This window comes from Enhydra lutris, unplaced genomic scaffold, assembly GCF_002288905.1.
Source record: "Enhydra lutris kenyoni isolate GAN:26980312 unplaced genomic scaffold, ASM228890v2 scaffoldscaffold9, whole genome shotgun sequence".
Taxonomy (NCBI): domain Eukaryota; kingdom Metazoa; phylum Chordata; class Mammalia; order Carnivora; family Mustelidae; genus Enhydra; species Enhydra lutris.
Window position 1 is genome coordinate 82,937,668 of NW_019154093.1, and position 14,626 is coordinate 82,952,293.

Sequence of the window (14,626 nt, forward strand, 5' to 3'; positions counted from 1 at the left end):
GAATAAACTATTAATTTAATGATTATATTGGTTACAAAGAAAACCATTTTGCTTTCATTCTTAGAGTTGTATTAACCCATTTTCTACCTAAGAGGGGTATTCTAAACATAATTATATTGTCTTCTGATAATTGAGAAAATAATCTAGGGTCTTCTAATCTAGATCAGTAGTACTCAAACTTTAATGTGCAAAAATAGTCTCTTAAAATACTTGTTTTAAAAGGAGATTCTTAGGGGCGCCTGGGTGGCTCAGTGGGTTAAAGCCTCTGCCTCCGGCTCAGGTCATGATCTCAGGGTCCTGGGATCGAGCCCCTCATCGGGCTGTCTGCTCCGCAGGGAGCCTGCTTCCTCTTCTCTCTCTCTCTGCCTGCCTCTCTGCCTACTTGTGATCTCTGTCTGTCAAATAAATAAATAAGATCTTTAAAAAAAAAATAAAAAAATAAAAGGAGATTCTTAGGTCCTATCACCATATAGACTGATTACAATCTGGAGTGGAGTCCAGAAAACCATATTTTAAATAATGCAGATGGTTCAAATATTACATTTTGAAAACCTCTGATATAAACAATTATTAATCATCACATAGTAATGTAAATACTCAGAATATATGAAATAAGTAAATATATTCTTCCTCTAAAACCTCCAAAAGGCTGCACTTCAAAAAGATGTCAGCTGTAACCTTGATATTTGTTGCTTTAAGTTGATTAAAGTGTGCCACTTATATAAAAGTTTTGCTTTGTTAAATTTTGAATAACTGAGATTTAACTATACATTCCAAAATGATATAAAAATTTTAAATAACCCATAATTCTGTAAATGAGTGGCAATAACAAACTGCTGTGAAGGAACTTAAAAGTTTCAAAGAATACAATTTTCTGATTCAGATAAAAACATGCATTTTTTTATTTTAGAAAGAGTAACCCTGCATTTAGAACGGGAAATTCCAAATGAAATAGGTCCACACCCCTTTAAAGTATGGGTATTAACATTTTTTCACTCTCTGTTGCTCTCTAAACCATTATTGGTGGTTCTTGTGGTAAAGACCCATAATCTGGTAGTGGTTGCTGTTTTCCTCTTAAGTGTTTTATTAATAACTTATTTTTAAATACTATTTTCTTAGCCTCAACCTCAGAATTTTTTTTAGATGTTTGCCACTGGCACCAAGAGAGGAGCCGAACTCTTCAAATGCACAGCCATCCTTGGCTTGCTATCCAATGGAGAATGAGAAAAAAGCCTTCCTTTACTGTCCTTTGTAGGAAGCATTTTCTCAGAAGTCTCTCCTCCCAGGTTTTCTTCATTTGTTTTAAAAACTCTTCCCAGATTCAATTTTCAAGTCATCTTTAACCAAGAGAGTTAAATGCCTCCTTGTGCAGTCTACCATGTGGACTGACTGCTGCTTCACTATTAAGGAGTTTCCACCCAGCATCAGAAATGCCCAGCACAAGGCAAAGCATCTTACTTGGCCCAGGAACTGCCGAATGAGAAGTTAACCAATGTTTCTCACCTTGTAGGTACTCAACAAAATAGTGTTTAATGAACAAAAGCATGGTATAGTCCACTTGAAAGCCTGGATTTGGTTGTCAGAAGTCCCGTATGTGAGTTCTAGTCATTTACTCAGCAGTATCTATTGTTTCCTCCATGCTAGGCACTGTTTTAGACACTGGCTAAAAAGATGATCAGGGAGGTTTCTGCCTTCTGGAAACTCGCAGTCCTAGCTGTGTGACTTGAAACCTACAAAATATATTTGTATATATCGCATGGACACATCAAGCTCTGTCTCTCAGCTGTCTTGTTAAATAGGAAGAGTAAAACTTCTTTACCTTTTGTGTTTTGTCTTGTAAATATTCTGAGATATAACTGATATATAACACCATACAAGTTTAAGGTATACAGCATACTGATTTGGATACACTTATACATTGCAATAGATTATCACTTTAATGTTAGCTAACATCTCTATTATGTCACATAATTATCATTTCTTTTTTTGTGTTGAGAACAATTAAGACTTACTCTCTTAGCAACTCTCAAGTTTATTATACAGTATTGCTGACTATGATCACTGTGCTGTGATAAATAAGGTCTGGAGACTTATCTACTAGTTTCAAGTCTGTACCCTTAAATACATCTTCCCAATTAGCCTGGCCCCTGCTAGCCACCATCCTATTCTATTTTTGTGCATTTGGCATTTTTGTATTCTGCATACAAGTGATATCGTACAGTATTTGTCTTTCTCTGACTGACTTATCTCACGTAGCATAAAGCCCTAAAGGTCCATCCATGTTGTCTCAAATAGAAAGATTTTATTCTTTTTTAAGGCTGAGTAATTGATTTCAGTATTATTGCAAGATTCCTTGTTCTTAGCAGTGTGCCTGTTTGGGATAACCTAATAATGGTTAACTAAGGGTGAAAAAACCAAAAAGCAATTGCATGTTAAATGTTTATAAATTATAAATTTATATATTTGTATATATAAATTATACACCTTACTACTGATTAGAAACTACTGTAAGACATTTATAGAGAGCAGAGATTATAAAACTCAAATATATGTTTTCTTATTGTACTTTGGTGATTTTATATGGTTTTATAATGACACTGTAATGAGGGTTAGTTACCTTGGTAGTTCTGTTACTCATGATTAGCTTTTCAAATGCTTTTTGAAAACTACTAGGGTTTGGTAGATAGTGAAGTTTTCAAAACTTTACCTGTTTCAGATGATATTGGGTTTCTAAATATAAATAATGATTTACAGTTTAAAAAAAATACAATCAGTCTGTGGCTAAATCATGTAGCTCTGAAAATTACAGTGGATACTTCTAGTATCCTCTATCTAGAAATTATTGGGAATTTTCCAGTAATTGTTTCTAAAATTGTGTTGAGTTATTTCTGCCTAATGTGTGTGTGGTTTTTTTTTTTTTAAGATTTTGTTTATTTACTTGACAGAGATCACAAGTAGGCAGAGAGGCAGGCAGAGAGAGAGGGGGAAGCAGGCTCCCCGCTGAGCAGGGAGCCCGATGCGGGGTTCGAGCCCAGGACCCTGAGATCATGACCCGAGCCAAAGGCAGAGGCTTCAACCCACTGAGCCACCCAGGCGCCCCGTGTGTGTGTGTGTTTTTTTTTAAATGAGCTACAATTGACATTTAACATACCAGTTATAGTGTGTAACAGAATGATCTTTGTATATACTGCAAAATGACCATCAAAATAACTCTAGTTAACATCCAGCACCATACATTGTTCCAAAAAAATTTTTTCTTGCCTTTGCCTGTTTTTAAATTGGATTATTTGCTTTTTTGTTATTGACTTGTATGAGCTCTTTATACATTTTGGATATGATTAATCCCTTTTCAGATATATTGTTTGCAAATATTTTCTCCCATTCTGTAGGCTGCCTTCTCAATTGATTGTTCCTTGCTGTGCAGAAGCACCTTAAGTAGTCCCACTTGTTTATTTTAGTTTTTGTTGCCATTGCTTTTGGTTTCTTATTCAGCTTACCTGCTTTAATGGACTGTTATAAGAAGTCAGCAAAATAATTTTATGAAGGCAAAACTAAGAGTAGTTTGTAAAACTGAAAAGTAGCTTGTAGAAGTATCATTTGATATTTTACATTTCCCAATCAGTAAGTATAAAGAGGTCTAAGGAGAATACAGAATTTAGTCTTAAAAAGAAAAACTCATTTGTATCTGCCAAAGCTGTCATGAGAATTGTAAAAAAAGAAAGGAAGAAAGAAAGAAAGAAGAAAAAGAAAAGTAGTAGTGTTAAAATAAAGGAAAGGATAAAACACCTCACATTTTCAGCTCATGTATATATAATACCAGAGCTGTCTATGGTATTTTCAGCAGCTGATTAAAAAAACAACAAATGAAAAAAAACACAGACATAGAAAATTGTTCCAAGAACAGAGTACCACTCAGTAACCAAAACATTCCAGTTCTTGGTTATGTAATTTCATGCTACACCTTAGGTTTATTTTAGAATATTTTTAGCCTATGTCCTCCCTCCTTGACCTTCTTGGTTTGCTGAATGTTAAAATCAGAGAGAATATAATTTACTGGCATTTCAAAAAAAAAAAAAAAAAGTCCAGTGTAAGGCTTACATATCTAAAAAGAAGCCAGAACAGGCACCCTCTTAGGCTGTCTGGTGAGCTGAGAACAGCCATGGGCTCTAGAGTAGGGCCACCTGGACTGGAACACTGGCCACAGTGTACCTGTAATGTTATTTATACTTTCTAAGCTCAGGGTTTCTCATCAATACCATAGAAATGATAATGGCTGTGATAATTAAATGAGATTAGGCATTTACCTCCTAGCTCAAAATAAGCTCTTAATAAATGGTAGCTATTCCCTTGTTACCTATTTAACAAAAATGCACCTATTATCCTATCTAGCAGGAATTTTTGTGTATACAACTGGCTATCACTTAATCTTGGAGTAACAAGTTTTAGGATCCAGCTACTAATAGCAGTTGGGCACTAGATATGACAGCTTTCATCATGCCTGTCTTCTGAGTGATCTTCCACTGAGCAGAGATCTCAGTGACCCGTGTGGGCCACGAACATTACTCCCTTGCATCCATAATCATACCAAGCAGGAGAAAGGATTGTGAAATATACAGGAAAGTAAGTTCCTGGCAAGTGAGAGGAAGACATTAACTTCACTTGGCCCTGAATGCCTTTTGACATCATGGTTTAAAAAGCTCTGAGGGAAATTTCTCACATTGGTTGCAAATGACCACATGGTATTTATTAAGTGGTAACATTATTACCTAAGTTCCTGCTTGCACGTGGCACTGTCTAGAAAGAATAGAATTGGCATTATCACCTCTGATGATGCCATTAACAAATAGATGAGTCAATAAGGTGTCTTCGATTTCTTAGCCCCCAGCACTATTTGATCAGGAGGGCAAAAGGTAAAGGCAACCTTACTAACAACAAAACAGAGAGATTTATGTTTGTGTGTGTGCACATAAGCATGCGTGTATAAATGTTCTAACTACTTATAATGATTATAACCAATTTTATTTTAGCCATGTACTTTCTTCCTCCTAGTGAGAAAAGATCTCCCTTGCACTGCCAAGTTAGCTTGGTCCTTCCAAGTTCTGGCCTCATCCAACAATCCCCCACAAGAGGAAGTACTCAGAAAAAACCATTTAGTGTTTTCATAGAATTTTATCTTGGCTATCCTTTTATGAAGGCATTCACTACTAAGTGTAGCAAATTAAAGGCGGCATTAGACATTATATAACTCAAGCACAGTGACAGAAACTCATAGTCTAACTAGGAATGCTTTTCAGGTAGGTATAACACATGGTCGAAAAATCCTAATTAATGAAAAGCTTCATGTTACAGTTTAGGGAAGGCCTGTAAGTAGAAAACTGGGACAGAGAAGTACAGAAACAAACTTCTAACATTCCAAGAGATAAAGGAATAGAAAACATTTGAAAAGTGAATTTTCTTTAGATGCCCCTTTCCCAAAGTGATGGGGCTAGGACTCCCTGCCAAAGAGTGTTTATTACCTGTGAACCCTGGTGAGCAGACACAACTGTAACGATTAATGCCATCCATACAGACTCCGTGGACACAAGGGTTACTTGCACAGTCATCAAAATTGATTTCACAATTAACACCTGCAAAGATAAAAGCAAAAAGAAACCAGTATTACTGCAAAAATAGCATATGATACTAGGGGCTGAGAAATCTAGAGTATCCAGACAACCCTGGATAGGGTAAAGCATCAGATCTCCAAAGTGTAGTCTTCCAGACCCTGTCAGGGTATTATGAGGTCAAAATTATTTTATGAATCACACTAAGCCACTATCTGCCTGTTTCAGTGCGTTGGCATCTCCACTCCTGGTGCAAAAGCAATGGGGGTAGAATTGCTGGCATGTTAGCAGGAATCAAGATAGTGGTGCCAAATTGTACTAGTTAGTGGTCTTCATATTCTTTACCTCTATGCACTTACAATTTAAACCAACAAAAAGACAGTCTCACTTAAGAATGACTTTGGTGAAGAAGTCAAAATTATTAACTTTATATTTTTATTATATCTTGACCTTTGAATATACATCTTCTGTTCTATGTAATGAAGTGGGAAATAAAGCAATTCTGTGGCATGCCAAATACACAGTTGCTTCCAGGAAAAGCAGTTGTTTGATTGTTGGAGTTCTGAACTGAACACGCTTTCTTCATGGAATCCCATTTTAATTGAAAGAACAACTGACAGAGGAACCAGGGCTATTCAGACCTACATATTTAGCAAACATTATGTGAAAGAGGTAAACCTGTCATTTCAAGGGAAAAAACTGGCAGTACTGTGTTCCAAAAATAAAATTTAAGCTTCTGTGAGAAAATTAGAATTTTGGAACTTAAATCCACTGCCAGAAGCTTGCAACTATCACTATTATGGACGTAAGTTCAGGATAAATCTTAAAGGGTCTGGTATCTTTCATCTGGGGCTGTGCTGCCTCCCTTCTGACCCATTCCCCAGACGAATGGTAGAGTTTGGCTATATTAAGAAAAGCTTAATTATAGATATGGATAACTAAACAGTATTGATATACCAATCATAATTTTTACCATCATTTTATAAAAATACTCATGATATTTTGGCATTTACTTAACATGAATTTAGTGATACTTTAATTTCCATCCATGGAAAAATGCCTTGGAAGTTTAAAAAATCTAAAAATAAAGCCAGTATAAAGGATACAAACTAACAAAATTTCCGTGAAAATTTTGGTTCACTCACACTTCGTATTAATATTTATTAATGATAATTATATTAAAAAATTACTGAGCCATTATTATGCACAAGTACTTTGCCTCCCACTTTACAGAACTTTTCTTTAGTCTTCTCAGTCAACTGGCACATGAAGTTGCGTTACATACCCATTTTATCATGGACTTGCACAATTACAGCAGCACAGCCAGGATGTAAGCCACACTCTGCCACACCATACTGGTCATTCTGTGATTAATGAGGTCAGGCTGCCTCACTGGCCACAAATCAGACAAGAGTTTCCATATTCCTTGTATACTAGTGCATACTTTTAGGAGAAGTGTCTAGCCACTGGCTAATAACCCCCACTTACCCAAAATTGACCACAGCAGGCCACAGGAGGCTCTACTTTATTCGAACAGGAACAGATAACCCTGCCCAAGATGGGACAATGAGATTTTCTCATTGCAACGTTGGAATAGGAACTGTGGGACCCATGGTCTACAAATTGCTCTGCTTCCTAATTTCTGCAAAGCCTAATCAGTCAGTTCTCACTTGGAATCTGTAAGATACTTCTATGTACTTTCACTAAATTCTTTGTCTATTTTGTAGTTATGGTTTGCTTGTTTACTAAAGGGTCTTTAAACTAGTCAAGTTGGTTTCTATGACTTAAAACCTAAAGAAACTTACTAAGAACAGTTTCCCATCATAAGACCAAGGGTGAAAGAAGCTTCAGAAGTGATTCTGGGTGGTATATCTCACTTTAAGTACCCAATAAGTGACAAACCACAATTATAACCAGCACATTGTAAAGTATCCCTTCTGTCTACACTCGTCCAAACCTCAACCTACTAACTCAGGACCATGTTTTGAATGGGTCATAGATTCTTCCTCTAGAACTCAAGAGTCTATTCATAATGACTAATTAAATAAACATGTTCATCCAGGACATTAGTACATTTCAGGGCTTTCTCCACCTATTACAGACCAAGATTTTTTCATGATGCCTGCATCTCTTTGCTTTAATTCTCCCAACAGCCATATGAAGGATCTGGCAGTTTTCTGAGAGATTCCAGGCCTTTATTCTATGTTGCCTGCACACCACTCATATTTACTTATTGCATTTCTCAGTGACAGCTACTTACACCTTGTCTTCTCTGTCCTCCCCAGGGAATACACCTGATACATCCCGGCATAATGATATAATCCCAGAGAAAACAAAGTGCTTGCCAACCCACCACTCACCCAGGTTTCCAGTATATTTGTTATAATGGGGATGATAGCAAAGCCGTTTACAACAGCCCCACCATTCTAAAGACATCCTTTCAATTGCTTGTAAATCTCTCAAATTTCTTTTCGTACTGCAATTTCTCATGTCTGGGGACCAGCCCGGAAGCAAATTGCTTTTGGAAGGTTTCACAAAGATCCATTCAGCTCTTTTAGTGAGTTATCTAAACGTGGGGAGGGGGAAGGCATTTTCAACTGTGAAGGCATGGGATGTTTTTCGTATGCTTGAGCAACTCAAAAAGGACTTTGTTTTCAAACTTGGCATGTACGAGGTCCTGGATGGAGACCAGGGCCTTTGACAAGTTTGAAGAAATGGATTTGGAAATAACAAAATAAAATGAGGGCAGTTAACCACCTCCCCCACCTTTGCCCCCTACATAGGCCATTTTCCTTAAATCAAGAATGAGTTCTCAATAAATCACTCCCTTGTATTGGCAGGTTCCCTTCTAACAAAGGCACACACTAGTTAATCTTCCACTAATACATTTTCTTTGATCTGAGACATAGTACTTCTCTGTCCATTAACCACAGTTGTGACCATAATTATTCCTTGAATAAGTAAAACAGACTCCAGTGAAACCTGTGAAACGCTGCTGCCTGAGAAAATAACTCAACATTCCCCCAGCAAGGAGCAGCATGCCCTCCTAAGTAACAAGCAGTCACTCAACCAGACTAGGGAAACTGCGAAAAACTCGGGGAGGGAAATGGCTGCTCTGCATTCTAATTTACAATGGCTGGGAGGTGCTGCAAAGTCTCCCCTTTCCCTGAGAATTCCCCCAAATGGCCAAGGTCCACCTGAGACACATGGTGGAAGAAAAGTGTCACATTAAAGACACCAGACTCTGAAATAGAGAAAAACATAACTGGAAGGACAGGAGTAAGGGAGAAGGAAAAGGGCCACTTCATTCATCTGAGTGTGTCGGAGGCTAAAGAAAAAAGGATAATCAAATCAAGCCACAAAGCCAACAGGGTTTCCAATTTTAAATAATAATTTCAATTTTTTGAAGTGGTGTGTCTCCTTTTAACAAAAAAGACACACCCCAAATCATCAGTTTTGCAAAGCTACTGCCTCTAATTTCTCCAGTGGCTAGAGGCATCCGCCTCTGAGATGTTCTTGGCTGTAGCTTTGGCTGTGCCTCTCAGAATCAGGATTATTTTTCAGATATCTGAGCATATGCCATGACAGCCTGAGACATATGTGTAAACTATGTGGGGGGAACAGTGAAAGTCCAGAGGAGACACAGGCTGAGCGGCTTACCTGACGTGCCGGGCTGGCAATTGCACTGGTAGCCATTCACCAGGTCGATGCAGCGACCGTCATTCAGGCAGGGGCTGCTGTAACACTCATCTATCTGGTCACTGCAGATGGCACCCATGTACCCAGGGTTGCAGATGCAGGTGTAGGAATCAATCCCATCCTGACATTGGCCATGGTGGCAAGGATCAGGGTCACAGTTGTCGATGTTCTCCTCACACAACACACCAGTAAATCCTGGGAAGGAATTTTACCAAGAAGGCTTCAAACCAAGTCAGACACTCCACACTGGAACATAAGTGTGGCCACATCCACTTATCCTACAGACCTCATGTCTCAATAGTTCATACTGTAGACAATGAGCAGCTGAAGCCAACTATTTGCATGACTTATAAGGCATGCCTGAGTTGTGCTTAAAATAGTTATCAAATAAAATTTGTAGAATTCAAATACCTTTTTTAAACGACCAGTGGTTTCATTTCAGATACTTTAACTACATCTTCATTTCATACTGGGCTTCAATGAGGAATAACTTCCAATATTTTTCTATTACGTATTTATCTCTATACTTCTTTCTTCCCAAAACTAACATACAGATACTATATTAATGGTTACATGTACCTTATTTCCCCAATTCTGACCTTGGAGGACAGAGAACTTTTCTTTACCCTTCTCAAACCCTCCCGGAGCACTATGCTTATATATCAAGTTTTTAGTAAGTACCCGTTAAATGAAATGAATGAAAATTTATGAGCATTTAAAAGAACAAGGGACAAATAAAGTCTCCTTCATTCAATCCATTCTTTTAGAGGATTTTAAAGGAAGAGGGGCTCTCTTCCCTTTTAAACAAGAATTCAATGTTTTTAAACTCTCTCCAGTGAAGGCTATTCTCTACAAAGATAATCTGGCCAGAGGAGGACAAAACCTGGAACTTCTCCAACCAAGGACAACAACTCATGAAAAGAGAAAGGAGTTAAGTGGTTCATTTGACAGGACCTAATCCAAGGAGGCCCAGTAAATGGTTATGTTCCAGTACTACCAAAACACTAATTCTGTGTTTATTTTTGTGACTTAGTTCCCTTTTCTGTCATCAGAAAGAAATCATGAACATGATGTTTAAAATCTTTCAAGAATCCATCTTCTAAAATAAGAAAAAGGTCTTGAATTATATCCATAATTTCTTTCTCCCTTAAGTGGTCATACAAAAAATAAATTGGGAAATCATCTTTTCTAATAATTTCTAGTCTTTCTCTAGAATACTGGTCTGTGCAGAAGTAAATGTGGAACAAGGGACGTTTGCCTTATTCAGTTCCACTCCCAAAAGAGAAATGTGGCCACAGCTCAGAAATGGAGAATATCTGTAAACAGATTCTTTGTCACTGTAGTAGCAAAGTCAGGAAAGAGGACCTAAACTTTCCCAGAGTTCTCTCTCCTGTTCAGATACACACCTGACTCTCAGGGTCTGAGCAGTCTTTTATGCAGAAAACCTCTGCAATTGCACACAATGATCCTGAGATTTCTGGGCCTTTGATCAATCACTTGCCCCAAGAAACACAGAGACAGACCTCCTGCTGAGAAGCCCTAGTGAAAAATGGCTTTCAGCTGGAATTCTTCCCTTTCCCGAAGGAAAAAGTCAAGCCAGCTGGAAATTCACCACTGCCAAAATCTGTCCCAAAAAGACATGAACACCAAATGAAAATGTCCAAGCCAGACCATTATTGTGGTGGAGAAGGAGGCAGGTGTTGTAGAAAGAAACAATGAGAGTAGCAAAAAAAAAAAATAATAATCCAAAAATATGCTAGAAGCAGCTCTCTCTAAACACAGAGTAGGCCATTAGTGGACTGGCTTGGTAGGACAGCTAGAAGAGGACAGTCTCCTATTTTGCTCAAATGGACCTACCAGAGGGATAAAAAGTGAGGACAATCTTACCTGTGGCACACTGGCATTCATAGCCGTTTGGGTGATCAATACACTTTGCTCCATTCAGACATGGAGTACTGGAACAGTCATCAATATCAATCTGGCAAACTGGCCCAGTGAAACCTTAAAAGGACAGAATGATGACATAGTCAAAGGACTATCCTATGTCTGTCTATCGAGGGTCTACCTAGGATATCCTATGAGAAGGATGCCCAAGAAGGGTTGGGTTAAGTTACCAGTAGGGCTTAACCCAACGGTTCAGCAAACATAAAGTTATTCTCCCAGTAGGAAACTGGGATAACTGCATGAAGCTCAGGGCATCAGAGGCCACTGGCTGTGTCTCCACCTCTGTTTCTTCCCAGTACAGATTTCTCTTCTAACTGAAGTGGGGACTAAATGGTTATACAAGGAATCCTCAAACAAGTGAGTACAGCTTCAGAGGAACTGGAACCTCTCAATAGAAACAACTTGAGAGGCTACTGTCAGTGGCAGAAAATCCAGCACATCTTCAACAATAGCTCTGGGGAACAAAAGGAGATACAGAGCATTCTTTGGAAAAAACTGACTTGTGTTGCCTGTTTTGGGACCCAGAGTGAAATATTTAAAAATAAAAATCTCACAGAGAGGCTTCAAGAATATGACCTATGGGGAGTAAAAAAAAAAAAAAAAAAAAAAAAAAAATGTCCTGAATAGCCTACAAAAGGCTTCTGTGAGGTATGACCTTTCTGAAATATATACACAGACAGAGAGGTCATGGGCCATTCAGAATACACTTGGACTTCTGGCCACAAAGGATTTGGATGATCCACTAGCTGAAACAAACTCCCCATTTCTCCACACACTCCTATCCTGAAGTGCTCACTTTAATGACTTCCTCATGTACAGCCCACACACATTCTCTCCTCCTTTCCCAGTGGCCCGGGAGCTTTGTGCTTTCAAAGAAAACAGGGGCAGGTGGTGGGCACTTACCAGGCGGACACAGACACTGGAAGCGATTGACTTTATCCACACACTGACCATTGTTCACACAAGGGTTGCTCTGACATTCGTTTATCTCCAATTCACAATGCACACCTTTGAAACCTGAACAAATTGGACCACACAAGTGGCTTAGAAAGAGAGAAAGGCATATTCTAGCCAAGAAAGCACAGATTTGCAGAGATGACTATAATCTCTATGAGCATGAACATTTCTGCAGAAGTCAAAAGGGACTTTGCCATGATGGGAAATAGTCACTGAAAGTATCAGTGACAGAGGAGAATACTACGAAGATATCCATGTCACAGTGAAGAGGGAGAAGAGGTTACCTCCAAAGATACTGGCAAAACACAGCATGCCAGCAAAGACTATCCCATACTCTCTGACCAGTCCCTGTTTCACTTTCAGAGCAGCACCAGGCACACAGGGTCCCTAGTTAATGTTCCCAAACAGCAGGTGACCTGGAGATGCTGTTGCTCTCAGGGTACAAGTCAAGGGCAGGAGGGCCTCCCAATGCTACAGCAGCCAGCACCTTAATCTGGCAAAGCAGCCACTGTCCTGTCATTTTAAACTAGGTTTACTTGAGCTCTCTAAGGATTCAAGAAATAGTTTCTGCAGAAGAAATTCAGAATACAACTAATTATATGCAAGTCACTACGGACAAATGACAAGTTCCTATACAATTATGGGTAAAATAATTTCTATAAATGGAATAGTATGGTATTTATAATATATCAAGAGATCAGAAAAGCTTGCTATTTAAATGATCCTTATAGTAAATCCTTTATTAAGTAAAGGATATACTATACTTAAATAAAAACAATCACTTCTGAATTTTTCTCTTACATGTAACTGGTGTTGACATATGGACTTTTAAAATTTAGTCTCCATAGCTCTAAGACTTCTTGCACTGTATTACTCCTTCAAGGTCCCCTTGGCTGGGAAACCTGTCATTACTGGGAATTAAATGCTGACAGAGTTCATGGAATTGCCATCATATACTGAAAAGTGCAGGGAAGTAACTTTTGTCTAGACCCCACACACTGAAGGGCCCATGTACCTGGCATGCACAAACATGTGAAGCCTCCAATCTTATCCAAACAGGTTGCATCGTTCTGGCAGGGGTCGGAATGGCACTCATTGATGTCCATCTCACAACGAGGCCCTGCATAACCCTTCAGACATTCACAGTGGAAGGCACCATCTGTGTTCACACATTTTCCTGCATGCTCACAAGGATTGCTATTGGCTGGAAAACACAAGCACCAATTACTGGGATCAAAGTACTTTAGTGGAATTTCCACAAATGTGGGTTACAGAAGTAGGTCTGATTGTTACAGCATTAGGGCCAGGCTTTTAATATTCTGGTTCTCAACTTCCTACTTTCTTCCTTAAAAAACAAGGGAAGAAAGGAAAGGGTAAAGGAAAGGAAATGGAAAGGGCAAGGGAAAGGGAAAGGAAAGACAGACTGGGGCAATCTCAACTCTTGCACATCTCTACTGTTCTTTTGCCCAAACTGTCACCAAAGCAGGGCTTTCTATTAAGAATCAGGTACAGGGGTGCCTGAGTGGCTCAGTGGGTTAAACCTATGCCTTGGGTTCAGGTCATGATCTCAGGGTCCTGGGATCGAGCCCAGCATCGGGGTCTCTGCTTGGTACGGAGCCTGCTTCCCCCTCTCTCTCTGCCTGCTTCTCTGCCTACTTGTGATCTCTCTCTCTTTCTCTGTCAAATAAATAAATAAGATCTTAAAAAAAATAATCAGGTACAGACCTTCTATATATTCAATTCTCAGAACAGAATATATATTTACATTGAAAGGTTGTAAACAGTGGGCATCTAACAGGAGAGATCTGAGGTTTTGCTTCTGAATGCTTGCTGAACTCGACAAACACCATGAGGAATAGGAAATGTTCCACGTACTCACCCATGGCACACTCATCCACATCTTCTGTACAGTCAGCCCCTTTGTAGCCTTGGGGGCAGGTGCAAATATACTGCCCATTTAGGGGGTTGGTATCACACAGTGCCCCCTTGTGGCAAGGATTACTGATGCATGCATCATCCAGATGACATAAGAGACCTGTCACAGGGTGGGGCAAGAAGAATAAAGAGGAAATGTCTCTTACTTGAAGGACAGTTTTTTTTTCATGGAGGAGGGAAAACCTTATGGTCACCTTACCAAAATCCAATATGGAGATTTAGAGGCAACTTCCCCTTTACCTAACCCTACCTTAGGGATATGCTGCCGCCAACAGCAAGCAAAGAGCTTCTGCAGACAACTGCAATGCTCTGACCCTGAGCTCTCAGCTAGACCTCTCCTCAAGGGGCAGAGTCATCTATAGGCCATAAAGTGAGATGGCTAGATGATGAAGATATCCTTCCGACTTAGCAAATAAAAATAGAGGATGCCCAGTTCAATCTGAATTTCAAATAAACAACAAACAAATTTTTACTGTATTTTCCAAATA

At 39.0% G+C, this 14,626-nt stretch overlaps 1 protein-coding gene across 1 annotated transcript in view; it reads right to left on the reverse strand.

Annotated features, from left to right (window-relative positions):
• The window catches only part of LOC111142867 (notch 2), a 172,449-nt gene that overhangs the window by 49,034 nt on the left and 108,789 nt on the right, over positions 1–14,626 (reverse strand). The window contains exons 7-12 of the mRNA XM_022496239.1: positions 14,083–14,238; positions 13,219–13,407; positions 12,150–12,263; positions 11,190–11,303; positions 9,264–9,497; positions 5,517–5,627 (exon numbers count right to left, since the gene is read on the reverse strand). Of these exons, the coding sequence (XP_022351947.1) occupies positions 5,517–5,627; positions 9,264–9,497; positions 11,190–11,303; positions 12,150–12,263; positions 13,219–13,407; positions 14,083–14,238 (918 nt within the window). The remainder of the gene's footprint in view (positions 1–5,516; positions 5,628–9,263; positions 9,498–11,189; positions 11,304–12,149; positions 12,264–13,218; positions 13,408–14,082; positions 14,239–14,626) is intronic.